This window comes from Phascolarctos cinereus, unplaced genomic scaffold (assembly GCF_003287225.1).
Source record: "Phascolarctos cinereus isolate Bilbo 61053 unplaced genomic scaffold, phaCin_HiC Scaffold_1;HRSCAF=81, whole genome shotgun sequence".
In the NCBI taxonomy this organism is placed as follows: Eukaryota; Metazoa; Chordata; class Mammalia; order Diprotodontia; family Phascolarctidae; genus Phascolarctos; species Phascolarctos cinereus.
The window spans coordinates 51,971,573-51,999,270 of record NW_027555514.1 but is presented as its reverse complement, the minus strand read 5'-3'; the positions used below and the strand labels follow the sequence as shown (position 1 = coordinate 51,999,270).

The following is a 27,698-nucleotide window of genomic DNA, read 5'->3' as shown; positions in this document are numbered from 1 at the left end:
TGGGGATCAAATCAGATGAAGTCTTAGTCAACTAAGCATTTATTAAGCACAGTGCCCTAACAAGGGAGAACAATAAACAACAATGTACAAACAAGACATAGACAAGATGAACTGGAAATAGTCTGACCCATTAGGGAAGATTAGGAAAGGTTCTTTACAGAAGGTGGGAATTTAGCTGAGACCTGAAGGAAGCCAGCGAAGCTAGAAGGCAGAGAGCTCCATGCATATGGGACAGCCTTCAAAAACACTCATTGTTGGAAGGGACCAGGTAATAAACACAACATTTTAAAAGCTAAACAGGTTTTTATATTTGATCTTGGAGATAATAGGTAATAAGGGAAGTAAGGAAAGAAATAAAGAAGGCAGGAAGGAAGAAGAAAGGAAAGGAAGGAGTAAGGAAGAATGGATAGATTTGTTAAGTACCTACCAAGAGTTCAATCCTCACAACAACTCTGGGAGATAGGTGCTATTATTATTCCCATTTTACAGTGAGGAAATTGAAATTGGCAGATGTTTATCAATATGCCTAAGGTCACAGGGCTAGTCAGTGTCTCAGGCTAAATCTGAACTCATGTCTTCCTGACTCTATGACCAGAGCTCTAGCCACTGTGCCACCTAGCAGGGGTGACACGGTCAGATTTGCACTTAGGAAGATAAATTCGATATTTAAGTAGAAGATGGATTGGAGTAGGGAGACTTGAGGTTGACCAACCAGAAAGCTGTTCCAATAGTCTAGGCATAAAATGATTAGGGGCTATACCTTAAGGTGTTTTACAAATGTAAGCTATTGTTTTACAGAGTTTGTATTTTTTTTTGTTCTGAAATAGTGACTTTTCCATATGGTGAGCTTCCTATGTCTAAGCTCCTTCCACGAAGATCTGAAACTCTTCTGCAACTTCTGACCTTAGAGAGTTATCTGGAGCACTGAGAGGTTAAGGGATTTTCTGCTCAGGGTCACACAGTTTGTGTAAGAAGTAGGACTTGAACCCAAATTGTTTGAACCTGAAAACAGGCTCTTCTATCCACTACTCCGTTCTCCCTCTTAAATTGTTTTTATCATATAATGGGGATAATTTGAAAGAGAGCCTGCATCAGAGAACTCACAAAGCAGGCACGTAATAAATGTTCGTTGACTCCAAGTAATGCCCCGTACTGTTTAACCTTTCAGTGCCTCAACTGTTCCATTCCATAAAACGTGGTTAAACTTGATCCCACCGAATCACCCTAAGATGCAAAAAAACCCAAACACAACACTCAACCAAAACCGTAAGGAAGCAGCGCCGTGGCTTGGAATGGTGGGAAAGAAGAGGGGAGGTCCCTCCCAGCTCTGCAGCAGCCTGGGGGCAAAGCCCGCGGTGGGTACAAAGCCTAGGACCCCACAAGCAGCCGCTCGTGCCCAGCTGCTGGGCAGGAAGAGATCATCGATTCCCTAGAACTATCGGGAGCGCGTCTTCGATTTCGAGCTAGAGACCTGTGCGGTCACCTGGACGGCCAGAATCGGAACTTGGAACTCGGGACCAGGGCCGGGGGTGCCTGGAGTACATCCGGGGCTTCAGCAGGGGAAGCAAAGCCCATCTGGGACCCAGACGGTCGGTGTGCCTGCGGGCACTTCCTGACCTCCCTCCCTTCCCCCCGCCAGCCTCATTGACATCATCTGTCAAGGGGAGGGGGAAGGGGGAGGGATAAAACCTGCACTATCCAAGGGGAGGCTCAGAAAAGATAAAAAGTAGGGGAGAGTGGGTCAACTTTAAGGATAGTCCACCACCACAGTTCAGAACACGGAGCCTCCGGGATAAACAAGGGCCTGGAGGCCTGGGGGCTAGGAAGGCTGCCCACACCCCAACCTCCCCCCCCAGGCCCGCGCTCCGCCTTTCACCCACTCCGGTAGTCCGGCGTCTCCCGAGCCAGGCCCTCCTCCCTCGGGGGCGCGGCCGTAGGCCCCGGGCAGCGGGCCCGGGCTCGGTCCGCACCGCCGGCTCATGCCCCCAAAGCCCCCGCCTCCCTCCAAGCTGGTCCAGTCAGGTCCGGAGCGCGGGCACTCACCTTATGGCTCACTGGCCGCCTAGGGCAGCCCTCGGAGGCGGGAAGGGCCCAGGTGATGGGGGACGCCGCCCTCCACCGCTAACCGCATCCAATCTTCCCGAGGCACCGCGACCCTCCACCGCGGCAGCCTCTTCAGGGCAGCACCTCACGACCGGCACCGGCTCGGCAGCCTGTAAGAGGAAAAAGGGGGGCGGGGCAATAAGCGGGGCCAATCGGGAGAGAGGGGCGGGGCAATAAGCGGGGCCAATCGGGCGAGAGGGGGCGGGGCGGCGTAGTCCAGAGCCTGCCGAGGAGACCCGGCCGGGAGGCGTGGGGCGGTGCCACGAGGGCGAGAGGAAGGGGGCATGGCAATTCAGGCGGGAGGGGGCGGAGCGCACCTTCAGGGACAGGCTAGGCCGGGCGGGAGAGGCGGGGCTGCTCGAGGTCGCCGCTCTTATGACTGACAGGTTTTCAAATCTTCAACCGCCGGAGGCCTGCGAGGCACCGCCCTTCCCCGAGCCTTCTCTGGTCCCTCCCCTTCCCCGCTCGCTCGCGCGCACTGGACCCTGCCCCCGCCCCCCAGCCTGCCCCGGAAACGGAGGCGGCCGCCTCGGCCCACTCCCTTCCCGCCCCATCAGGCGTCCCGGCTAGAGCAGCGGCGGGGCTCGCGGGAGCCGGCCCCAGCATGTGGACAGCGGCGCGGCTGCCATGAAAGCCGGCACCATGAGGATCCGCAGCAAAGGCCATCACTCGGGTAGATTTCATTTCTGGTCTCTTTCACACGCCCCCCCTTTCCCCTTCCGGCCTCCTCCTCCCTCTCCCCTTCAAAATGCCCCCTCCCTTCGGGGAACGTGGTTCCTCGCCGCTCCCGCCCCACGGGGGGCCCTGTCCCCGGGCCCCTCGGAACCCGGCTGCCCCCCTCCCCCATTCGGAATGGCATTTGCGCCGTGGGCCTCGGCCCTTCCGCGCCGGTCTGGGGTCCCTTGTGCTCGCTTTGGGCTCCCCGAAAGAGAGGTGTGAAGAGGCTCTCAGGGGTCCCGGACCTTAACCCGATGGCATTCCCCCCCCCCCAGAATGAGAACGGGAAAACGAGCAGGTTTCTGTGTGTCCAATTCTCAGGAGTTTCCCTATTCCCGGTGACTGTGGCAAAAGTAATGGATCACCCTGGGTCCGAGGGCCCGCTGCTTATGCAGAAAAATAAAATAGGTAAATGCTGGGCCCCAGCCTGGAGCTCAGGCCTGAGAACATTGCCAGCCGTAAGGGGGCACTTGGAGGTGGAGATGTCCATCCCTATTAAACACTTCGAGGTGCCCCGCATTTAGAAAGTGACCTTCTTGAGGGCAGCAGCCATAATTGTGCTTCTTTGGAGATTAAGCGCAGCTAGAGCGTCATGAGCACTTCAGTGCTTGTTGGCTGACTCCGTAGGAAATGAGATGATTCTATTTCCCTGATTTTTTCAAATAGGTTCTTTGTAGAGTCTCGGATCTAGTACCCTAACCTACTGTTTGCATTGGCTGGCTGAGTCCTCGGAAGAAGGGAGTTGCCATCTCAGTTTCTAGGGATAAGGCTGTAAAGCTGTACTTCTAACTTTGTAGCTCACTAGCCCCCACTGGTGTGCTTCCATTTACAGTTAGGCTCTACATTTCCGTCAGCTCTTAGCTAAGGCGTTACTCTCTATAAGCTATATGGCATAGCATGTACAGTCATTATGTAAAACCCCCACCCTCATCAGAGTTTATTCTCCTGCAAATATACAAAGCACTCTTGAGAAGAGTGAACTTTAAAGGTAAGTAGGGAAGGGAATAAGCATTTGTATAACACCTGTTGTATGCCAGGCACCAAGCTACTCTCTTTACAAGTTATCTCATTTGACAGCAAAAACTATCCTGTGGGTTATCCCCATTTTTGCAGTTGAGGAAAGGAGGACTGAGGTTAAGTGATTTTGGCCAAGGTCACGAAGCCAGTAAATTACTGAGATCATATTTGAACTCAGCTCTTTGTGCTTCTAGGCCTAGCTCTCTCTCTTCTCCATCCTAGCTGTTGCTAAATAGTGAATAACACAACTTCTTGTACTTCAGGGTTTGAATGTCCTTTCTATGTGAATTCTCAAGCATCTCCCCTTGAATGTAACATCTTTACTAGACAAGTTGCTCAGCTGAACTCCTAAAATCTTGTACTTCAATCCTAGATTTGCCAGGAAAGTTCCTGTCTAGAGTGTGTGCTGCACTCCTCAGTGCTAGGTGCAGTGTTCCATTCCGGCCCAAAGAAAGCTCCCTTTCAAACCTTTTTTTAAAAAAAGCCTTCTAACAATGCAATTTGATTAAATAAATCTTTATTAAAATATCTACCACAATCAAAGCATTTTTTCTGGGTACTGAGGGAACTAAGATAAAAAAATGAAACTGCCCTGCCCTCAGGGAGCTTAAATGGGGAGAGATGGATGATAAGAGTTACATAGAAAATGAATATAATTTGAGGAGAGACTTTGTACTACAAGAGAATTAGGTGGTGAAGTGGATAGAATGCTAGTCTCAGAATCAGGAAGATTCCTCTTCCTGAGTTCAAATGTGGCCTCATACACTTACTAGCTGTGTGTCCTCCTCAAGTCACTTAACCCTATTTGCCTCCTTTCCTCTTCTGCAAAGTGGGAAACCACTCCAGCCACTCCAGTATCTTTGCCAAGAAAAATCTCAAATGGAGTTACAAAGAGTTGGACTCAACTGAACAAATGGTACTATCGATTATAAGGAATCAGGAAGGGCTTCCAATAGGAGATAGCACCAGCCTAAACTTTGAAGGAAGCTAGGGATGGAAGGAGAATTGTCTAGGCCTGGGAGAAGGCCACAAAGGAAGTCCAGTGTGGCTGGAACGTAGACTGGCACAGTCCAATAATAGGAATCAGAATTGAAAGAGTAGGTGGGAGTCAGATTGTGGAAGGCTTTTAATACTAGCTTTGGGAGTTGATATTTTATCCTAGACTCAGTAGCCACTGAAGCTTTTTGGGAATAGAAATATGATGAATGAAACAAGCCCCACTGGAGAGGAATGTACCTTCAAGTGGGGAAGAAAAGGAGAACATATATAAACAGGCGCAAAATAAATACGAAGGGAATAAAGTACAAAGTAGTTGAGTACTAGGTAGTTTGAGAAGTAGAATATTAGCTGCTGAGGTAATGAGGAAGGGCTTTACATGGAATGTGAACTGCATCTTGAAAGAAGAGAAATTCCTTGAGGCAAAGGGAAGTGTATTCCAACCTGTGGGACAGACTCTTAGTGGAAAGGTACAGAGAAATTGGCCTTCTCCAGGAGACCAGTTGGGCTGCATTTAAGGTGAGTGATGGAGGTAAAGGAATGTACAGTGTATCTGGAAAGATAGGTTACATCTAGGCTGTGAAAGGCTTACAGAGTTTATATTTAAACGAGTGAGATTTGACTGGATACTTAGCTGGCATCTCTACCTGGAGGTCCCTTGTTGTTCAGTTGGGTCCGACTCTTTGTGACCCAATTTGAGTTTTTCTTCACCAAGATACTGGAGTGGTTTGCAATTTCCTTTTCCAGGTCATTTATAGATGAGGAACTGAGGCAAACAGGGTTAAGTGACTTGCCGAGGGTCACGCAGCTAGTAAATGTCTGGGGCTACTTTTGAATTCAGGTCTTCCTGACTCTGGGCCTGGCACTCTCCACTGTGCCATCTAGTTGTCCCATCAGCATCCTAAAAGCAGCCTGTCCAAAAGAAAATCTGTTATACTTCCTCCAGGTCCCACCCCTCCTCAAACTATTATTTTTGTAAGGCCACTACTGTCCTAGTCATTCATGCTTATAACCACAGTCATTCTATAGTCTTTCTTCTCTACCTCATATCCTGTCAGTTGCCAGCTTTTGCTGGCACAGCAAAAGGAGGAGGCACAGAGTAACTCAGGTTTGGAATTTGACATCAGAGCAAAAGATTCAAGGGTACAGTATAATAGCTAACATTTACATGGGCCTTTAAGGTTTGCAAAGCATTTTACCTATATTATCTCATTTGATCTTTACAACCCTGTGAAGTAGACATTAGTACTGCCCTCATTTTTCATATGAGAAACCTGAGGACCAGAGAGGTTAAGTGACAAGTCCACTATCACACGGTCAGTCAAGTGTCTAAGGCAGAATTTAAACTCAGTTTATCCCAACTTCAAATCCAGCTTAATCCATTACACCTACCTACCTAAACTAGTGTGTAGTTGAGCTGGTCACCTACAGCATCAGGTCTGTGAGGGAGAAAATGATGGCTGAGCAGGAGTAATACACCAGAACAACAGAAAATGGGAATAGATAGACTGGAGATTATGGTGAAGGCAAAGAATTGGTTTAGAAGTGTTCAGAGTTCAAGATCATGAAGGTCACAGAGTTATGGATGATTATGGAACCTAAGGGATGACCATCCCCTGTCCTTAGCCAGTAAAGTGAGGCTTTAGTTCATAGAAATTAAAGAGGCTGTGGAGCTGGGAGACCTGGGTGTCCTGGAAGAGGCCATAGACATGTATAATGAAATTTCTGAGTGTGAGAATAGGCATTGGAATGGAGAGGAAGGTGGAGCCTGTATTGAACTCCTTCCAGAAGTGAGGCACCTATGCTAGAGACCTGCAGATCACTGCTTGGAGGTCTGAGTAGAGCCACGAGTGAATGAACCACAAAGGAGAAGAGATTGCTGTAGCTGGTTGGCCCTGTGTATCAGGGGCCTTGAGAGGAGGCACACACGGAGCTAGAAGCTGTGGCCAGAAAATCTTCATTTGTCAGCAGCAGCTGGTTTGCTTCTCTTATGGTTCAGTTCTCAGTGGAGCTGATGATCTTCAAAATGAACTGTTTAACCAGTTCCCAGCTTGCTTTGGGCTTGTGTTCCAAAAGTTCATTTGTAAATCTATTGTTTGGGACTTGTCTCTAGTGAAGTTTAACAAAAAGGTAAACTGAGGTGTGCTTCTCTTGAGCAAGGTATCATTTTATTAATGGGGGCCTGATCCCTGTCAATGAAAGGGGCAGTGATGACCTCAGTTTCCAACCAGAGACCCTGAACAAAAGGAGAGCTCTTTTGTAGGTTTTGGGTAACACAGAACAAAGAACAGAATGGTGGCGGTGACAACATGGTGTTGGAGTCAACTTGATTGGTTATGGGGTTGAGGGGTAAGAAACAATATGATTGGTTGGAAATTGGGAATTGGGGGGCTCCTCCCCTGTGAGTAAGAAGTGTTTGTTGTTTGAGTCCACCTGAAAGATAACTTGGTGTGGTATAAAGATATTAGGCCCCACTCTTTATGGCTAGCCTCTTTCCCCCAGGGTTAGCAGAATTCCTTGAGACAAGAATCAAACTGTGACTAGCAAGAGAACTGGATTTTGAAACTTAACCCATTACAGGCCAGCTGAATTCTGAACCCAGTGCACTTAAAATTATTGAGGACTGCAAAGAGCTTTGGTTTATATTGACTACATCAATCAATATGTATCATATTAGAAATTAAGGCTTTTTTAAAAATTATTGATTCATTTAAAAATAATGATAAGCCCATTACATATTGACATAAATAACATTGTTTTATGAAAAATAATTCACATTTTCCAAAACAAAAAAGTAAGAATAGTGTTACCATTTCTACATTTTTGCAAATCTCTGTAATGTCTGGCTTAATAGAAAACAGCTATATTTTCGTGTCTGCTTCTGCATTCATTCTATGACAATAAATTGTTTTAGTTAAAGTGAATGAGCAAAATCCAGTCTCACACAGCTAAGTAGTTGGAAAAGAGAAGTATTTTAGTACTAGCCTTTTCAGATCAGTGTGGGTACTTTATACTGCAACAGAAATTGTTAAGTGATAATTTCTTAGTTTGCTTGCAGTGTAGAATCTGAAGCCGTATCAGCAAACTTTTAGTACTGTTACATGATTACACTGTGTAGAATACAGTGATGACTAGAACTGGTTGGCACTGCTGCTTCAGTGTCTTCGAAGGTGCCAGCAGTTTGACCCACCATCAGTGCGTGTCAGCACATTGTTGTTCCACGAAAAACCATGAGGTTCAAAAAAGTTATTCAGCCCATCAAGTATTTCAATAATACTTGTGTTTGTTGCCAAGCACTTCCGCAATATCTCTTAGAAAATGCCCCCTTTTCTCTCCTTGTCAAGTGGTGGGAATGCAGAAAGTGAGAGTCCTTGCCCTTGAGGGGCATACAATCTGTCATCTGTTGAAGTGTGTGTATATGGAGAAGGCATATACAAAATTTTTACAAGAGTGAATTTGCGTAAGAGAGCAGCACTCTCTGTAAGAGGAACCAAGGAAGTCTTTGTACAGAGGAAGGGGGTATTTAAGTTGAGCCTTGAAGGAAGAAGCAAAGGTGCAGGGTCAACCTGCAAGAGTTGGTAAGCATTTATTAAGCTACAATATACCAGGCACTGTGCTAAGTACTAGGGACACAAAAAGAGGCAAAAGACAGTCTCTGACCTCAAGGAGATTACTATCTAGGTGGCACGGTGGATGGAATCTGGGCCTGAGTTCAGATGTGATCCCAGACACTTATTAACTGTGTGACTTTGGGCAAGTCACTTAACCCTGTTTGCTGCAGTTTCTTCATTGGTCAAATGAGCTGGAGAAGGAATGGCAAACCACTCCAGTATCTTTGCCAAGAAAACCCCAAATGGGGTCATGGAGAGTCAGGCATGACTGCACAACAAATTCGCATAAAAGATCTAAGATGAATTGGTGCTGATGCTTGAATTGATGCAAATAGAATGGCAAGTATAGTCACCTCTGTAGATGCATCCATTTTTAAGGCAAAAATACAATTCTGCAGACTCAGTCTTCATATTTGCAGTTAAATCTTTAAAAATTCATAGGTAGTCTCTGGAAAACTCTGCTTATACACTCATGAGAAAATAAGAATGAAAACAGCAACTAACATCTTAGTAATATTCCACATAGTTGTGACCTCTGATTCCCTGAAAAGGTCTTGAGAATCCCCAAGGGTTCACAGACCACTCTTTGAGAACTCTGCTCTATTTATAAAATGTATACATATATTGCTATGCTAATAACTTATACAAAAGTAGAAAAATTTAAAAGATGAGGTAAAAATGAAATAATATTTGATCCAAGAATCATTAGGGACCCCTGGAGTTTATTAAGTACAGGAGTAAAATGGGTTAGAAAGGAGGTTGTTGGCCTTTCGTTCTGGAATAGAACCTTGACATCTAGGAGGTGATGCCACCACTTGCTAGTGAATTGGATTTAAGTGAGGAAGTACTGTGCAAAGTCCCAGCCTCACTTTCTCCTCAGGAGCCATCAGGGTCCAGTGGCCAGATATAGATCAGTACAACTGGAGATAGCCCAGGATACAGTGGGGGACCTTGGCCTTTTCAAAGTAAATCCTTTTTAACAGGTCTCAGTTTGATGGAGGCAAGCTGATTGAGGCAGTTTTTACCTTGTAAAAAATATATATATGTATATAGATCTGGGTGGGGAAGACCCTGGGGGGTTCTGGGCAAAACAGAAACATTTGCTATTTACATTTATTCTGAGACAGTCTGGGCCCAAACAATGACCTAGTGGGGTTTGGCTAGATTAGAAAGGCTAGTGAAGAAAGGAATTCTCTTTGGAAGGCCAATTGGAAGGGGGTGGTGATTAGCCCCTCAGCCTATTGAGTTGTTAGCTGCCTGATCAGAGATTAAGGAGACAGAAATGACCAGATTTGGCAAGTGATTGGATTTGTGGGGTGAAGTAGATAAAGGGTGACACCAGATTTCCAAATCTGGACTGCTGAAGTGATAGTGGTGTTCAGTACTGGGGAAGTTTGTAAGAGATGTGGATTTGGGGGAAAGAGAAGGTCATCTGAGGTTCATATCCCATCTCATCTCTCCCTGCTCATTCTGTCTCTCCCAAAATGAAGAGAGAGGAAGTAGGGGTGTTCACTCATCAGTACCCTGGCAGAGAGCTCACTGTGAGTGGGATGTCAGGGGATTATTGTGTTTGCTGGAGGACTTCCCAATGGTACCTGCCCAGATTCTGCTCTGGGTACTCACTTTGCAGTTAGGGTATGACTGTCTAGAATAGGCAACATAGACTCAGACGGATGGAGGGCTAGGGATGGAATGGAATGGGGACGTATGGGTGATTAAGGATGGGTGTGGTCATGTTGGAAACAAGCCCCCATGATTGCCTATGTTGGGGAAAGGTGGGAGGCAAACCATCTTCCCACTCTCTTCTTGATTGGTCACACAACCTTTTGAATTGATTAGGGTAGTGATACCTACTCGGGAGACCACTGCCACTGGATGTAAATAAGGTTACAAGAAAATTAGGGCTAGGGGACAATATAGGTTTTCCCTACTTATAAGTAACAAGTTCTCTCCTGCTGTCACTGACTTTAACGTGCCAGTTGATATATCAAAGGGAATATTGAACTGACTGAGCTGGAGGACCCATGGCACCATGGAACCTTTTGAGACTGTTGCCAATCCCCTCTTGGGTACTATCTCTGTTGTGTTTCTCCTACTTGTTTGACTGCTACTTCTCATCCTTTGTCGGATCATCATCTATGCCCTGTCCTCTAAGCAGCCCTCCTTGAGGCTCTGTCCTGGGTTTTCACATGACTCTACAGATGATTCAGATCTAGGGATTCAGACCTAGCCTTTCTTCTGAGCTCCAGTCTCAGATTGCCAGTTCTCCATTGTATCTCTCTAACCAGATGTCTATTAAACATCTCAGACTCAACATGTCCAAAACAGAACTCACGATCATCTCTCCTTAACTACCCTTGTTCCAACCTTTTACATTTCTCACCACTCTTCCAGTCATTCAGATTCACAACCACAGGCTCATTCCAGACTTCCCCTTCCCTCACTGTCACCAGTTGGTTATTTGGTATTATTTCCATGATATTTCTTAGAAAGCATCCCCTTAAGTTTTATTTTTGTGGTAAGTTTTAGTTCCATTTACCACCTGTGACTTTGCAAGACAAAACACCCAGTCTTACAAACACTCCTCTTTTTGTATTGTCTCTTTTTTATTATAAGCTCCTTGAGGGCAGGGACCTTCTCATTTTTTGTATCTGTTAAGTAGGTGCTTTTTCTTTGATCGATTTCTTTCAGGTCCCTTTCTGTCCACTGAAACAGCCACTATGCTAGTTCAGACCCTGATCTACTCTGCCTGGTCTATAGAAATATTGAAAATAGCTGCTTGGTGCAGCTAGGTTGGGAAGTGGATTCAGGAGGAACTGAGTTCAAATATGGCCTCAGACCAAATACTTGACACACTTACTAGCCACTCTGTGACCCTGGGCAAGTCACTTAACCCCAATTGCCCAAAAAAAATAGGCTCCCAGTTGGACTCACCCCGATCCATCCTCCACTCATCTGTCAAAAGAATTTTCCTAAACTGTAAGTCTGACCATGTCACTCCCCTACTTAGTAAATTCCCATGTCTCCCTATTATATCTTTAGGATAAAGTAGCAAGTTAGTGTTGGTTTGGTGGGGTGTGTTGTTTGTTTGGGATTTTTGGTTTTGTTTTTTGATCATTTAAAGCCATTCACAACCAAGTCCCATTCTATTTTTCTAGACTTATTACAATCATTCACCTTCATAAAAAATATACTCAAGCCACATTGACCTTTTTATGGTTCCTTATAGCACTCCCATCTCCCTGTCTTCATACTAGCTGGCACACCCCACCCCCATGCCTGGAATGCGCTTGTTCTCCCTCTCCCTCTCTCCTGCCTTGACCGATGACCTCCCTGGTGTCCTTTAAGCCCCAAATAAAATCCTGTCTTCCACAGGCAACCTTACCTAGTCCCTTTTCATTCTGGGGCCTTCTCTCAATTATTTCCTTAATTATTATCTCACCTCATTTACACACATTTGTTTGTTCTCCCCCCCCCCATTGTAATGAGGAGATTGTAATCTCGTTAAGGGCAGAGACTGTCTTTTGCTTCTTTTTGTGTCCCCAGTATTTAGCACAGTGCCTGGCACATAGTAGGAGCTTAATAAATGCTTACTGACCGGTTGACTGTACATTTGCTTCTTAAAATTGCTAGCTTTCTTCAAGGCTGAACTCAAGGACCATCCTCCCTCTACTTGAAGCCTTCCCTGGATGCCCTTATAGAGAGTTCTACCTTAAAACAAATTCACTATTGTATATGCCATTTAAATATGCACACACTCTGGTAGGTGATAGCTTGTTAGCCCCTCAAGGGCAAGGACTCTTACTTCTGAATCCCTGGTACCTGATGAGTGCTTAATAAATATTTATTGCTTTAGATCTTTCTTCTGCCCAAGGACTTTCAGTGGGCTACTGTTGCCTTTTAAAGTCCTTCAGAATCTGCCTTAGACCTGCATTTCCTACTTTTATTTCACATTATTACCTTCACGTACTCTTGTGTTCCAGCTAAACTTACCACCATCTTGGTTACTCCATAGACTACATAGCATTTTTGGCCTGCCTTGTTTTTGCACAGGCTGTCCCTCTATACCTGGATAGTACTCCTCCCACCCCTCTACCTCTCTGGCCGTGGCCTACAAGAAGCCTTTTCTGGTTCTTCTTAATTGGTAATGCTTTCTTCAGATTAGGGTCTATATTCTTTTCTGTGTGTATGTTATAGTCCCGCCTTTCCTCCCAATAGAATGTCCTTCAAGGGCGGAAACTATTCTTAGTTTTGTCTTCATTATTATGCCCAGAGCTTAGTTCAGAATTTTGTAGGCACTTGAGAAATACTTGTTGAATTGGATTAGAAGCTATTGAGTAAACTAGTACTAATACAAAAAAAAAAATCCTCTTCTGAAATCTTTAGAGATAGCCCAATTTTCTAGATTGTTTAACTATTTTAGATGGAAATATTTTGAAAATGCAGGTTTTTCAACTCTATGGCCTCTAAGGTCCTTTTTTTCAGCTCTAAAATGATTCCATATATGTAACAATATAATTTAGTTTTGATAATTCTTCCTCAGTGAAATTTTTCTTCACAAAATAAGGAATATGACCAGCAAAATAATGAAAGAAAAACCCTTGAAAATAAATTAATATGTAGAAATGTTTAAAGGAGTTGTGTCTCTAAGTTTGTGTATTTAGATGGTAGGAACTTTTGTCTTCTATATATTTGGCATGTTTAGAACACATTGAAATTAATTGTCAATGGTTCCCAAAATTAACATCTAAGGTAGAATTATTATTGATAACTTTTTAAAATATTCTTTTGTATAAAATTATACATAAGATAGCCATTGGGCTGCAACGGAAATACATTTCCTGTTTCCCCATTAGCTGGTTTAATGTTATTTTGAGGATGTATAATGTAGCCCCAAAGGAAATTTAACAGCCATCTTTTCTGAGTGACATACACTAAGGACCATAACAGATGTGACATACTAAGTTATTACCTCAGTTCTCCCTCCGCGTGGGGTTAGAGAAGTGACAACTTCTCAAGTGAAGGTCCACTTGAGAATGCTCTCCAGAACCCTGCATAGTAATTCAGCCACCTGGAGTCTCCAAAGGGAGTATAGTTACTGGGAAGAAAGGGTGGTAGGACACACCTGCCCTTTGAATAAGCCCCTACTTATCTTCAAAACCTTACCATGCAATTTGATTTAAAAAAAAAATTATGCCATGTGTTATCATATTCTGGATTAGCCATTTGCTTCTCTGAAGGTAAGAGGTTGAAGCAGAGCTCTCCTCTAATTTTATTAAAACTCAAAATAATTATGTAAAAATTGACCTTTCTATAAAACATCATCTAATCATAAAACTTTTTTTGTAGCAGGTGGTATCCAAATAAAAAATGAGAAAAATAGACCGTCTTTGAAAACTGTGAAAAATGATAACAAATCAGAAAAGTCTAAATATAAGCCACTCTGGGGAAAAGTCTTTTATCTTGATTTGCCATCTATTGTGATCTCTGAAAGACTGGAAAAGGACCTCAAGGAACTAGGAGGGGTAAGTTAAAATGTTGTATTTTAACAAAAAAATTTCCCACAAATTTATGTTATATGATTTTAACTTGTGCCCTCACTGCAACAGGGTAATCCTTCATGTCTCTAATGGATTCACTTTTCCACTCATTTCAATTACTATTCCAAACTTTTTTATCCCTCCTCAAATCTCTCCACACCCTCTCAGCTAAGGACTTCTTGTACTCTGTCCCCCCACCCCTATTAGGCCATTCCATAAGCACTCCCTCTTCTCCCATCCTCAGTCCACGTCCTCTCTAACTTGTCTTCCTTCTGTCCCTGATGAAGAGGTGTCTCCCTTCAACACACACCCCTAATGCCAGCTTTTGCCCTCTTCTCCAGCAGATTGCTCAACTCTCCTATCCCCTCACTGCTTCCTACCATCTACTCGTCGTCTGATACCTCATCTATACTTCTTGGCTAAACTCCTTGAGGAAGTGCTACACTAGAAGCTGCCACATCTTCTCCCACTTGCTTCCGAATCCAGCTATAATCTCACTTCTGAGTTTGTACAGTTGATCTGCCATCTCCAGAATGATCATTAATCTCTTCATTGCCAAATTTAATGGCCTGTTCTCAGTCGTCATACTTCTTGGACTCTCTGTAACCCCTTATACTGTTGATGACCTTCTCTTCTTTTAGGCATCTCAAACACAACATTTCCAAAACAGAAGTCATTCTCTTTCCCCTACAATCCCCCTCCCTTCCTAGCTTCATAGTTACTATCAAGGGCACCAGGCCCATGGTCTCTGTGACCCTTCAGCTCCTCTTGTGCACCCGCCACACAGCCAGTCTATTGTGAAATCTTGTCGTTTCAACCTTTCTGTCTCATGTAGTCGCTTTCACTGAGTTGTGCCATCCCACAGGCCCTCAGTGCCTCTCCCCTGCACTATGACAGTGCCTTCCCCTGCCTCAGGTTCTCCCCACTCCATACCATTCTCCATTCAGCTTCCAGAGTGGTTTTCCTAAAACACAGATCCTGACAGTGTCACCCCCAGGCCCCAGTGAAGTTCACTGGCTCCTTGTTACTTCCAGGATCAAATATAAAATCCTCTGTTTGGCATTTAAAACTCTTCCCACCTTTCCTGTCTTCTCACACTTTCTTCCCCACAGGCACTCTGATGATCCTGCTGCCCTGGCCTTCTTGCTGTTCTTCCTGTGGACTCCTTTTGCTGTCTGTGAATCTGTACTGGTTGTCCCTTCATACCTGGAATGCCCTCCCTCCTCTCCTTGGGCTCCTAGCTTCAGCAGCTTCCCTCAGTCTCAGCTGAGATGCTGCCTTCGGCAGAGGCCTTTCTTGGTCCTCACCCCTAGGGCCTCTCCTCTCTTTGCTGCTTTCATGTTCCTAGTTATTATACTCATGCCTCACGTTACAGTGGAAGCTACCGGAGGGCAAGGGCGATGGTTTTACTTTTCTGTGTATCCATCCCTAACTGTTAGCACAGTGTTTGGCATATTGGAAGTACACACTGAATGTATTCTTACTGACTGACTGACTGACTGGCTGGCTTTGTCAAAGTAGAACTTGGTCTTCTCTTCAGCAGTAGAGCAGAGTGGTTTGAAATAAAGTTTTCATTTTGAAAAAAATATTCCCTTGAAGAGACAGCATGCTTAGTAAATAGAGAGGAAGCTCTGGGTCAGGAAGACTTGGGTTGAAGTCTTGCCTCAGCGGGGCCATATCAGCACCACAGGCAGCTCGTTAAGCCAGCAGCTGCAGGTGAGTTGCATGTTTAGCTGTGGAGGTAATTTCCACTTTGGGAGTTCCCTAGACTTGTGAGATCAATTTTTGGGGAGGGAGTGGAAGAGGGAATAAAGAGTGCCAAGCTTAAAAGTGATGGTAGCTTTTTTTTTAACATGAAGACAAGATGATTGTTTAAAGGTGATCGTGAGATAGCAAGTTGAGTGGAGGCACATAGTGTGCTCTCACAAGTTGAAGGTCACTCTTCTAGGGCAGGTAATATGGTGTAATGGAAAGAGCTCCAAATTTAGAATCAGTAGTGCCATTTCAAATCTCACCACTGACAAGAATTTTGTGACCATGGTCAAGTCTCTCTGAGCCTCAGTTTCCTCAACTGTAAAATAGCTATAATAATACACACCGTACCTAGCTTATACCATTGTAGGGATGAAAAAAACACTTGGGAAGTAATTAATTTGTGCCAAGCTCATGCTTAGATTCTTGGCTTGGGCAGGAGCTCTTTAGTTTATTATTCACTGGTGTTATTCATCAGGAATCTGGGAGAAAAAGCATTAGTAGTCAAAAGTGGACCCAAAAAAAAGTGTGGTTTTGTGTGCAATGCTAAAATTCTCCTGGTTATTAATTTTTATATATGTGTAGAAATGCCTGTCATTTTTGGCTTTTATATATGTGCTTAAAATTGTAATCCCTATAAGAATACTTTTTTAAATATAAAATTTCCTGCTTTTTCACTGCTTATATTGTTTTTGACACAGAGTCAGGAAGGTTAACTAATATCTAAGATGATAGAATTAAGATCCAAAAAACCATTCCATAGGCAGAATAATATGCTAGACCTAGTAAGATGAAGTTTAATAGTATAAATGTTTTATCAACATGTGGAGTAAAAATTCTTCTAGTCTTATATGGGAAATGAAAAACTGCATCAGAACCAGATGGTCTGCCTCTCTGTGGACTGCTTAGACAACAGGGTTGAATGAAAAGGACATGGAAGGTGAATGGAAAACCAGCCCATTGTGAGTCAGCATTGGGAGACAGTAGCCAGATAGGCCAGAGCGACCTTCCACTGGCTTCCACTGCAGAAGTTAGACTCTCCTACCAAGTCTTTTACTCTACCTAGTTTGTGTCTTTCCCGAGCTAGTGGCTAAGAAAAATTGAGGAACTCTTTTGTAACATATCTATGTGAGATAGTAATGATAAAAGATGTCTCTCCAGGATTACATCATGAGGAACAGCTGGGGAGACAGCAAATAAACTGAAACCAAAAAGAAAGGAAAATGAAGGAATGAGGAAAGTAAAAGTTGATCTGCCTAATATCAGTACATAAGCAAAGTATTGCGGACAATGTGGTTTGACTCAGTTGAATTCTGCCCTGGTCATACCATATTCTGGGTGTCCCCTGTTCACCACTGGCTACTTCATCTGGGAGATACATTCCATTTGGGATGGTGAGGGGACTAGAAGTCTTACCATGTAAGGACTAGTTGAAGGAGCTGGAGGTGACTCAAGTGGATATATGATTACTTTCTTTAAAATTTTGATGGCATGTTAAATGGAAGAAAAATTAGATTTATTCTACTTGATCCTAGAGGACAGAAGTAAAACCAGTTCACAGAGAGACAAATTTTGGCTCAAAATAATGAAAAACTTTGAACAAATTAGAAGTGTCCAGAATTGGGTTTGGGTTCCTTTGGAGGAGGTAAATTCTCAGTTGGGTCTTAAGAGGATCCTTAGTGACACACCCCTCCTTGCCCCTCCCTCCTTGCCATAATGTTATAATACCTGCTTCAGCCTAGGTTGGATTTAAATGATGAACCTTGAGGTCCCTTCCAAAGTATGAGATTTGCATTATTAAATTAAGTTCTCTTAATTCTTACTAAGCACTTGACCTATAATCTTTACTCTATATGTTTATACATAATTGTAAGCTTGCTATGTGGTTTTGCAGAGCTTGGTTTCTAGGGCCAGCCAATGGATGGCATAGGCTAAGTGGGCTAGTTTACCCACACTCAGTCACTATTCAACTGAGATTGAATAGCATGGGAGCTCCAGGGTTGTTCCCAGGGACCTCATTTGACTGAAACCTAAAAAAAGGTAACAGTGCAGTTACTTCAGCATCAGTGCTTGCGTGGATCATTGATCTCTGTCAGTTTGACAGTTCCCTCCAGCTGACCACAGACTTCCATTCTTGCTATGTGCCTCAGGGGGCCCACCCAGAGTTCTCACCTGAATGGTAGCAGGAGAAGAGTAATCTGGCTGTCCACCTGTCATCCCTCTCCCTCCCAACTTCTCTTCTGGTCGTGTGATTCCTGGATGTTGCCTTCTTCCTGTTTGACTCTAGTTATATGTTATAGCCTACTCACACCTACTATACATCTTAGTGCCATTGTAGCAATACCAGTGAAAGTGTGGACATTGACAACTAGGGGTATAGATTCAGGAAAACCGGCATATCCATAGGGATAGTGGTCGACAGGTTCACATCCCAACCAACCATCCACTCAGTCTGTCTTACTGCCTGCTTGCTGTGGAACAAGTAACACCTTCTTTATACTTTTCTAGGACAAAACTTTCTTCCCTGGACATCTCTCTCCATGTGTGCTGTTATCCTGTCCTATTCCATATCAGAATGTAAGGCCCTGGAGTGTAGTGACTACTTCCATCTCAACATTGATTCGGCAGTGACTGTACTGTGGTGTGTGTGCTGTAGATTTATTGCAGTTAAATGAGGTGACTCAATTTGTAAAAAAAAAAAAAACCATTCACTACAGTTTTTGGTTTTGTTTGTTTGTTTTTGCTTTTTTGGTGAGGCAGTTGGGATTAAGTGACTTACCCAGGGTCATACAGCTAGTAAGTGTCAAGTGTCTGAGGCTGGCTTTGAACTCAGGTCCTCCTGACTCTAAGGCTGGAGCTCTATCCACTGTACCACCTAGCTGCCCCTCACCACAGTTTTAATTGGGAGAGGGGGAAATTTCATGGAGAGAATGGCATGCTATTTTTTTGTTTTTATTAGGAAAAAGAGTCTGAGCAGTAACCAGAACTGCAGTGTCTCTTTCAATGTCTGATCAGTGTGAGGAGTTCAGAATACTTTTCAAGTGTAGCAAAGCCTGGGTTCCCCAGTGTCTTGTGCTGTCATTCCTGTACTCACCTTCCCTTCGAATCAGCAAGCACTTTGAGCTGCTTTACCTCTAGGTATTTTTGAACCATCTGCACTCTCTCCTGGGCCCGTCTTGAGGGATGGTGAGTGGAGGAACTTAAAAGTAATTTCTCAGTTTGTCACTTGGCATCCTCCTCTTCAGTGACATAATAGGCAATCCTCGGGGGTTCTTGTGGCTGAAAAATGTAACACCCAACCTAATAGTAACCTTCTCTTCATTTAGCTAAGCTGTTCTTCAGAAGGCAGACATCATCAAGGTTTACACAGTACTTTCGTGAAGCATTTCCTTCATTTTATTCTCACAACAACTGTGAGAGCTCTGTAAGTGCTATTATCCACATTTTAGAGATGAGGAAACTGAGGCAGGCAGTGATTTGTGCAGAGCCACACAGTGTCTGAGGTAGGATTTGAACTCAGGTCTTCCAGATTTCAGGTCCTGTGTTCTATCCACCAAGCCATCTAGCCTTCTTGTTTGGGCCATCATTAGCCCCTGCTTCCACCATTCTAACAATGAACAAATTTAAAATGTTGGTAGAAGGGAGCCTAGGATTATACAAGTCGGTGTTCTGTAAGGCAGTATTGCCTAATGCAAAGAGTACTAGACTTGGTGAGCTAATTCCTGAGTATATACCTCTCAGCACCAGCTCTGCGGTCAGAGACGAGTTACTTGTCCTTTTATTCCTAAAAAAAGAGCTAGAAATACCAGAGTACTGTTTCTTGGGGCCATTGTGAGGCTCTTGTTAGAGAATGTGTATAAAGCACTAGACACACCTCAGAGCATTAGATAAACGTCAGTGGTGACTGTGGTTATTCCAATACAGCTGTTGCTGTTATATTTGTCCCTCGTTCTTGAAGAGGACCATGACATCAGGGAGATGATGACATGACTTGCAGTTGACTTTGATTTGAGGGAGGGAGGGCTGTGCGAGGTCACCAGGTGCACTTTCTCCTCCAGAGCCATCGGAGTCCAGTGGTCAGGTGTTCATCAGGATGACTGTAGATGGCCCACGATGCAATGGGAGACCCTGGCCTTTTTAAGCTAAGATCTTTTCAGATTTTCACTTTGAGGCAACGCCCATTCAGTTTATAGGTCTCTTTAAGAAGTAAGTCAAAGGAAGGCCCCTTTAATTAAAAAAAAAATCAAACTGAGGGGAGAAGACCCTCAGGATTTCTGGCCAAAAGAGAAACAGTTATGATTTACGATCACTCTGAACTAGGAGGGCCCAAAAAATAGCCATTAAGTGGTGCTTGGGCAGGGACCTGTTGTCCAATCTGTGAGCTCCAGAGTGAATTGGGTTTAAGGCTTGATCTTTGAGAAAAAAATCTAGGCAGTAAACCCTTGAGAGAGAAGGGAGATGGGGGGAGAGAGAGAGAAAGGAGATGAGGCGAGCTGAGTTACCCAACTGGAACTGGCCAGCTGGTTCCCTATTCAGGCAGCTTGGACTACTCACAGGTTGTAGCCATCTGGGTCCAGTGGCCAGATCATCAGGGTGACTGGGATGGCCCAGCCCAATGCAGCTAGCTTCCCATTTTAGGAAGAGCCAATAGGGTGTCCGGTGACAGGCTCAGCATCCTCGGTCATCTTGTCCAGCCTCCTCATTGTACTAGTGGCATAAATGAGAAAACCAAGAGGAGACTACGCGCTCAGAAAAGCCAGTGAGTATTAACTTGCAGACTCAGTGTATGCAGGGAGTTTGTGGTCGGGTAGGAGTCTCCTGACTCCTGGCCTGAGCAAAAACCACTTGAGGACCAGCTAGCTTTAAAAACTTGGAATAAGAAGAGACCCAGGCCCAAGTTACACCTCTAATACCTAATTGCTTTGTTACTTTGGACCAGCCCTTTTGAGTTTTCAACATTTACTTTCGTAAGATTTTGAGTTTTAACTTTTCTCTCCCTCCATCTTCTTTCCCCTTCCCCAAGACTGTGTGCAATCTGATATAGCCTGTACTTAACACATTCATATTAAACATATGGCCCAACCTTTTAACCGACCTCCTGAGTTTCAGTTTCCTCCTCTATAAAAGGACAGTAGCAAACACTTAATAGTGTTATGAGAATTGAATCATTTAAAGTGAGTCATGTGGCAGATCTTATAATGCTAGGAAAATGTCTGTTGTCATTATGTCTTGTTTAAAAACAGGGGGCTTTAATGCTTCCATCACATTTTTCAAAAAGAAAATGATTTTCTCCTGATCTGGAAGGTTGGGAATAAGCTGTTGCATCTAACCAAAGTCTTCTTTCATGTAGTAACGTCCCCATCTGCTGGAGCTTTGAAATATTGCTACAAAGTGTTTTGAGGTGGTGGTTTTTTTGTTTTGTTTCTTTTGATTGGTATTGTGTTTTTGTATCAGCACAACTAAACAGTCTTTGTAAGTTAGCTTTTATTGTGTTGCAGTGTGTTTTATGACCCATCTTGAAATATGATGGTGAGCAGAGTTATTTCTAAGGCGGTGTCATTTTGAGTCTGGTGTGCCATCAGACTCTTAAGGCATTGGTTAATCTCCGAATTATGTAACTTTATTTTAATTTTTCCTGCTTACATTGTAAAGCCCTGGAGGAGTTCATATGATTTGCCGTTTTTCTCTTCAGTTTCGTGTTATAGCTGTCTAAATTCCTTTTTAGAAGGCTTTATATTTCTTCAGAGAGCTGAACAGTTAATGGTGCTTTTTTTCATATTTACTTAGTGCTCGGTTACTTTTTGATGGTTATCTTAATAATGATATAAGAAGGCAGGGACGGTTTCTTTTTTTTGGCAGCACCTAGTTCACTGCCTGGCAGGCACATACACTTAATAATTGCTTCTTGATTTATTGAGTGATTGATTGATTGATTGGTGCTTGTGTAGAATCAGTATTAGCATTGATGTTGATTCCATAAACCACACATCTCATTGCTATAATTATGCCTTTATGGTAAAAATGTGTCTTTCAGAAAGTTGGATGAGTTCATCATTTGTAAGCTAGAGGGCACTAAACTGAATTTGTTTGACATTTTGAGTAACACAAGCTTATCATATTCTTGGTGTTTTATTTTACCTTTTTCGATATTTTTTTTTAAAGAGAGTTGAAGAATTTCTCAGCAAAGATATAAGTTACCTAATTTCAAATAAAAAGGAAGCAAAATATGCTCAGACATTGGGATGTATTTCTCCTGTCCCAAGTCCAGAATCAACATATACGGGAGGAAATACTTCACCTCATCCTAGCTGTGATGGAAGTTCATTGAAGACTCCAGATCCAGTAAGTTTCTTCCACATATTCACTAGTTAATAAGGTTTATAACTTGAAAACCTTGTGACTTATATTAATTAGCTTTGTTGCCTCTCTTAATAATGTGTGTGAATCTGCTTTGCTTTTCCCATTACTTTCAAGGACAAGGCCATTTCATAGTGTCTCAACTTAGATGCTTATGCAATCCTTACAATATAAATAAACAACAAATAAATGTGTAAATATACATTGTTTATGCCTTTCCTATTTACAGAATATTGTCCAAGCTTTCCAGGTGCATTTTATTTTTCAAATGACAGCAAAAGAGGATAAGACTAGGGAATCGCCCTGTTACATCATTAGTATAGGGTGCTTCCAGTGAGGAATACCCTCTCCCAGGGCAGCTTGGCCCCCTTCTCTGCAACTAACATCATCCTAGATGTGCCCTGGGCCCTTTGAGTTCAGTGACTTCCTGAGACTCATCAAGCTAGTGTGTGTCAGAGACAGGATTGGCCGGCTTTGTCTGCATCATATGTCATACTGCTTCTGACAACTCGAAGAAAGTGGTAACCTGTTCTGGGGCGGGGCTTTCTTTAATAGAGTGCCAGAGAGACAGCTGGATCCAAATCACCTGCGTCACAAAGGGGTTTTTCAGTGGGAAAAATCTAAGACCCAGGTAGCCTGATTATAAAATTAAGGAGAGGAAACACAGACTTTATTCAATAAATACAACAAACGTGTTGTAAATGTGCTTCAGGTACATTTTATGGCCAGTTTAAGGACCTGTGGAAGGATGGGAAGGTGGGAGAATCAGACCAGACTGCTCACTCTTTCTTAGAGGAAGGAAGGAAATACACACAGAAGTAAAATAAGGATGATAGATAGCACTTTCAGGTTTGCATAGCATCTTACATATATTCTCTCATTTGATCCTTCCATCAGCCCTGTAAGGAAAGTGCTGTTATTATCCCCGTTTTACTGATGAGGAAAAGAAGCAGAAAGGGGTTAAACAACTTTCCTAAAGTCATACGGCTAGTAAACGTCTCAGGCAAGATTTGAACTCATCTCTTTCTGGCACCAAGTCCAATGCTCTATCTGCTATAGCCCCTAGTTACCTCAAACAAACAAGAGGGATGACTTAGTAGATTCCAGAATCACCTTTAAAGAATTGACATACCCTTGCTATCCATATGGGCTATTATTGGAAAAGCCATTGGACTTTTTGTATTAGGAACTAGAATTATGCAGTCAATTCACTCTTGTTTTCAAATATTATTTGAGTGGAACAAAGCAAAGATAGGAAAGAGCTCAGAGAAACATTTCCAGTGCTGTTTAGCTGAGAAGTGTACTAAAGAGAGCAGAACAGTGCGAGTTCAAGTCTAGTTCTGCTGATTAGCCCTCTGACCTTGCCTGCTGTGAATTTAATTTTCATCATCTCTAAAATAAGGATAAGAAATCTGCTCTGCCTGTTTATCATACATGGCCATTGTGAAGATTGAGTGAGAACTTATGTGAAATGCTTTGGAAAAAACTTACCAGCAAAACCTGGAAAAGAGAAGACTTAGAAGAAATATAATCTTCAAATCTTTGAAGGGCTATGGTGTAGAAGAGGAACTAGACCTCCTGCACTTGATCCAAGAGTGCAGAAACTGGCACAATTAGAGCGAGCTAGAAGCAGAATGGGCTACTGGGGAGGTCACGAGCCCCCAGGAGTGGAGGCGTATAGCAAAGGCTATACGACCCCTTGTGGGGTCTTCTAGAAAAGATCCACGCTTCATAGAGGTGTTGGTCTAGGGCATTTCTGAGGTCCCCTCCAAGTGTGAGATTCTGTGATACATCATCAAGCGCTACATAAATCTGTTACTAAGCATTTTGTTTAATCCTTGGAAAGATGGGGCCACCTTTGTATTATTCGTTGTGTCCACTTATTGTGCAACGAGTACCAATGGGATACATCTGTCCTTATAATACAACAGTAGTCATTTTAGAAGTGTTCTTCTGACGTATGTCTGTGCTTCATAGAAACGTATGTTCCTTTAAAATGATTAGGTTTTATTTTTCTTTGGTTTACAAACGACCAATTTTTTTTTCCCCATAGGTATGTATGAGCAGAGGCAAATTATTAGTTGAAAAGGCTATCAAGGAACATGTAAGTTGGCAAATTTTTAACAATAATCAAGTGAAAATTTCACTGGACAATTATGTAGATTGTTTTAATTACCTCTTAAAGTTTGGAATGCTAGCTACTCATGACACCCTTCATTTTAAAATTTTTAGTGTAGACATTCCCTAACTTTCTTGTTTCTAGCTGTTCAGAGTGAGTGTCATGTATCTCCTTTTTTAGAGCACAGCATCTACTTTAAGATGCACATTTTGTGATCTTTTTAAAGATTTGACACCTCATTGTATTTTTGCTACTAAAAACAGTCAGATTTTTGGTAAAGATTCCACCTGTGGTTTCACCCATTCTTTTGCTATCTTCCCTTTGAGGTATTTTGAAAATCTAACCCTGATTATCCTATTAATGTTATCTGCAGTCTGGATTTATTCTGTTTGTAGTTATATTAGCTTCAGTTTCCCTGCCAGATTTCTTCTTGAGCACCATTTCCCTTTTTTCACGCAGCACATTGGAAGCCGAAGTGATGGCAGCATGATAAAGGGCGTTGACTCTGGAGTCAGAGAACCCAGGTTCAAATTCTGTCTCTTAGCGTGACTCCCCAGGTGTCCTTGGGGGAATCATTAAAGCATTCTGGGCCCTAGTAAAATGGGGAGATTAGATCTGGTCTTTGAAATCTTTTCCTAGTCTTGAGCTCCAGTTTCCACCACCAGTAGTCATAAAAAGATTATTTTAGAAACAGCTGCAAATCTCTTATCTCATTTTGCATCTTTATCTAAGACTCCTGGCTTCTCTTGCCCTTAGCCTTGTGATCCAGGGTGAGTGTTGGCTAAGGTGAATATCCTTTTCTCTCGCTGCTGTCACCCAACTGAAGTTCCTCTCCTCCTTCAGGAGAAAAATTAGGTCCAGAGACCTGGAATCAGTAGAAGAGGAGTGTGGTGAGCTGGCTGCAGAGAGGCCCCGCTCTGGCACACTGACTGGGGACCTGGGCCAGTCAGGGGTGCTGTAACTGCAGAGAAAGGACTGAGCTGGGGTGGAGAGGAATTTCTTCACGGGGGGCCCTACCCAGGTGACACCATACGTTTGATTTTAGAGAAGAAGATGGGTAGCAGTAGAGAGCACCCTGTGTCTTAGTCTTCCTAAATAAGCCCCTTTTTTTTCCTCATTATGATCTCAGCCGTATCCACCTCTCCCTGTTCTAGCCATTCATCAGCCCTGCTCTCACCTCATTTTCTTCCTTGACTCTTAAGCCTGTGCTGCTCTTTCCTCCTCTGTTCCTTAGCACCTTGTGCTCCCATAGTCAGACCTTTACACACTCCAGCCCTCAGTTGCCCTCACTGTCCTCCCCTACCTATAGCCACTTAATAATAGCACCTGCCAGAGTGGCTGCCTAGAAACCTAGGAGGGGCACGATAAATGCTTATTGATTGACTGACAGTTAATTGAAGAATGTTGAGGTCAGTCAACTGTACTGCTTCCACTGCATATTGATGATATTATCTAATCAGAACTGCGCTCTCACTACAAGTGAAATCCTTTTACCCTTTCCCAAATGACTAATAGACGTATCTCCACAGTGCTCCTGTCCCAACCCGCTCCCATCAGCTTCAGCAGAGGAGCTCACCACCTGTTTCACAGAGAAAACAGACTGTCATCCATGATAGTCAAAACTCCCCACCCCTTATAACATCTCTCCTCTGTTGTTCCAGTTTCTGAGCAAGAGGGGGCCTTTCTCCTGACCATTTCAACCTTTCTAATCATTTCTAATCTGATCTTTCAGAGTTGATCCAATCCCTACCACATTTCTTGGAGATTGAACTCATGATCATTTCCTACCCCTTACGTTCTTTACTTTGTCTCCTGACTCCTTCATGCCACTTGTGTGCATACTGGGCTCTCTCCCATCCTTAAAGTCTTCTCTAGATTGTTCCATCCTCTGGAGCTATTATCTTATAGTGCATAGGCTATATTTATACCAAAGGAATCAAAACCTTGTGGGCAACCTAAATATGATAAACCTCTCAGTCCTAAACCTGTCTTCAGACAATAGACAGTCTGCTACTGATACTGTACTTGAATCCTTTCCAGGTTATGAGACCTTCATTTCACTTACATAACAATCAGGTCACTGTAACGCTTAGTAGGACTTTTCTTTGGTGGCCATCTGCTTCTGAGACATTTTTAGCTGGGTTTCTCATAGGCGTCTCAAACTTGAAATGTTCCAAAGAGATCTAATTTCCTCCTTCATCCAAAGTACTAACCTGTTTGTGTTGAATGCATCACCGTCTTTCCAGGCCTACAGATGGCAGTTTTGTCCTTGATTCTCTCTTCCTCACCTCCCCCCCATCCAGTCAATTGTCAGCCCACAACATATCTTGCATCTGCTCCCTTCTCACTACTCCTGTAGCCACCACCCTAGTATCGATCTTCAGGAGCTCTTATGCCAGCTTCCTAATAGTACTGCTGGCTTCCATCCTCTCTTCTCTCTAATCCATCCTTTACATTGCTGCCAAAAATAACCTTCCTAAGGTAAGTCTGACCACACCACTCCCCTGTTCAGAAATTACTTGCTTCCTGTTACCTGCCTCTAAGGTAAAATGAATTCAGCTTGGCACAGTAAGGCCCTTCACAGTCTGGTTCCAGCCTGCCTTTCCAGGCTGATTTCATATTCTACTTCATGCATTTCTTGTTCCAGTCAAATTGACCTAGTTACTGTTGCCTACACTTGGCAACCCAGTCTGTTCACCAAGCCTGAAAGGCAGTCCTTGTTCACCTGAGCTACCTTCATGTCTGTCTTCCTACTGCTAGCCTTTCTTAAACCCCCCCCAACACCCCAAAATGGTTAGTGCTCCCTCCCTCCTCAAGTAAATACACATATGCTTATATTTGTACGTGGCATTTCCCGTTGTAAAATATAAGCTCCTTGAGATGGAATTGTTTTTCATTTTGTCCATGTATCTCCAGCATTAGCACAGTACTTTCATGTAGTAAATTTTTGCTACATGTCTGGTGCACTGGATTGAATTTAGATGGCCAGCCAAAAACTCATTTTGACCAAAGCCATGGATTTAGTGACCTTGCAAAGATATGAACTATAGGAAAGTACTAACTTTTTAACAGGATTGTGGTATCTAGAATAGCTTTGGCTGTCTCTTTATCAAAGACTTTTTTTTTTGGACAAAGACTTTTTTAAAGGAGAGAATACAAATAGATTCAAAATTGATGCTCTGATAGTCAAAAAAAGCAAGTACCTTATTTCTTCTAAAGAAGCCTTACTCAGTTGCAGTAGTATTTAGCACTGCAAATAAACTTTTCTGAAAAGTATTGTCTTTATTTTTTATAGGAATTCATCCCTTCAAATAGTATCCTGTCAAATGCTTTATCCTGGGGAGTGAAAATTCTTCATATTGATGGTAATTTTGTTTTCCTTTGGTTGTCACAATTTATCTATGAAAATCCTAGAACCAATCATAGAAAAAACAGCAGTATATACGTTGCCTGGAATCCTTCTGTTTGTACCTTGTTCGTTTCCAG

The 27,698-nt window shown here is 43.2% G+C and overlaps 2 protein-coding genes across 3 annotated transcripts in view; one reads left to right on the top strand and one right to left on the bottom strand.

Annotated features, from left to right (window-relative positions):
* SLC25A40 (solute carrier family 25 member 40) overlaps positions 1-2,224 on the bottom strand; it is a 45,900-nt gene extending 43,676 nt beyond the window's left edge. For both annotated transcript variants that reach the window (XM_020987468.2, XM_078151892.1), the window contains exon 1: positions 2,044-2,224. The gene's annotated coding sequence lies outside the window, so the exon portion shown is untranslated. The remainder of the gene's footprint in view (positions 1-2,043) is intronic.
* A 365-nt stretch (positions 2,225-2,589) lies between these two features.
* DBF4 (DBF4-CDC7 kinase regulatory subunit) overlaps positions 2,590-27,698 on the top strand; it is a 37,871-nt gene continuing 12,762 nt past the window's right edge. The window contains 5 exon segments of the mRNA XM_020987467.2: positions 2,590-2,776; positions 13,794-13,969; positions 21,899-22,078; positions 24,147-24,197; positions 27,508-27,577. Of these exon segments, the coding sequence (XP_020843126.1) occupies positions 2,731-2,776; positions 13,794-13,969; positions 21,899-22,078; positions 24,147-24,197; positions 27,508-27,577 (523 nt within the window). The 5' untranslated portion in view covers positions 2,590-2,730.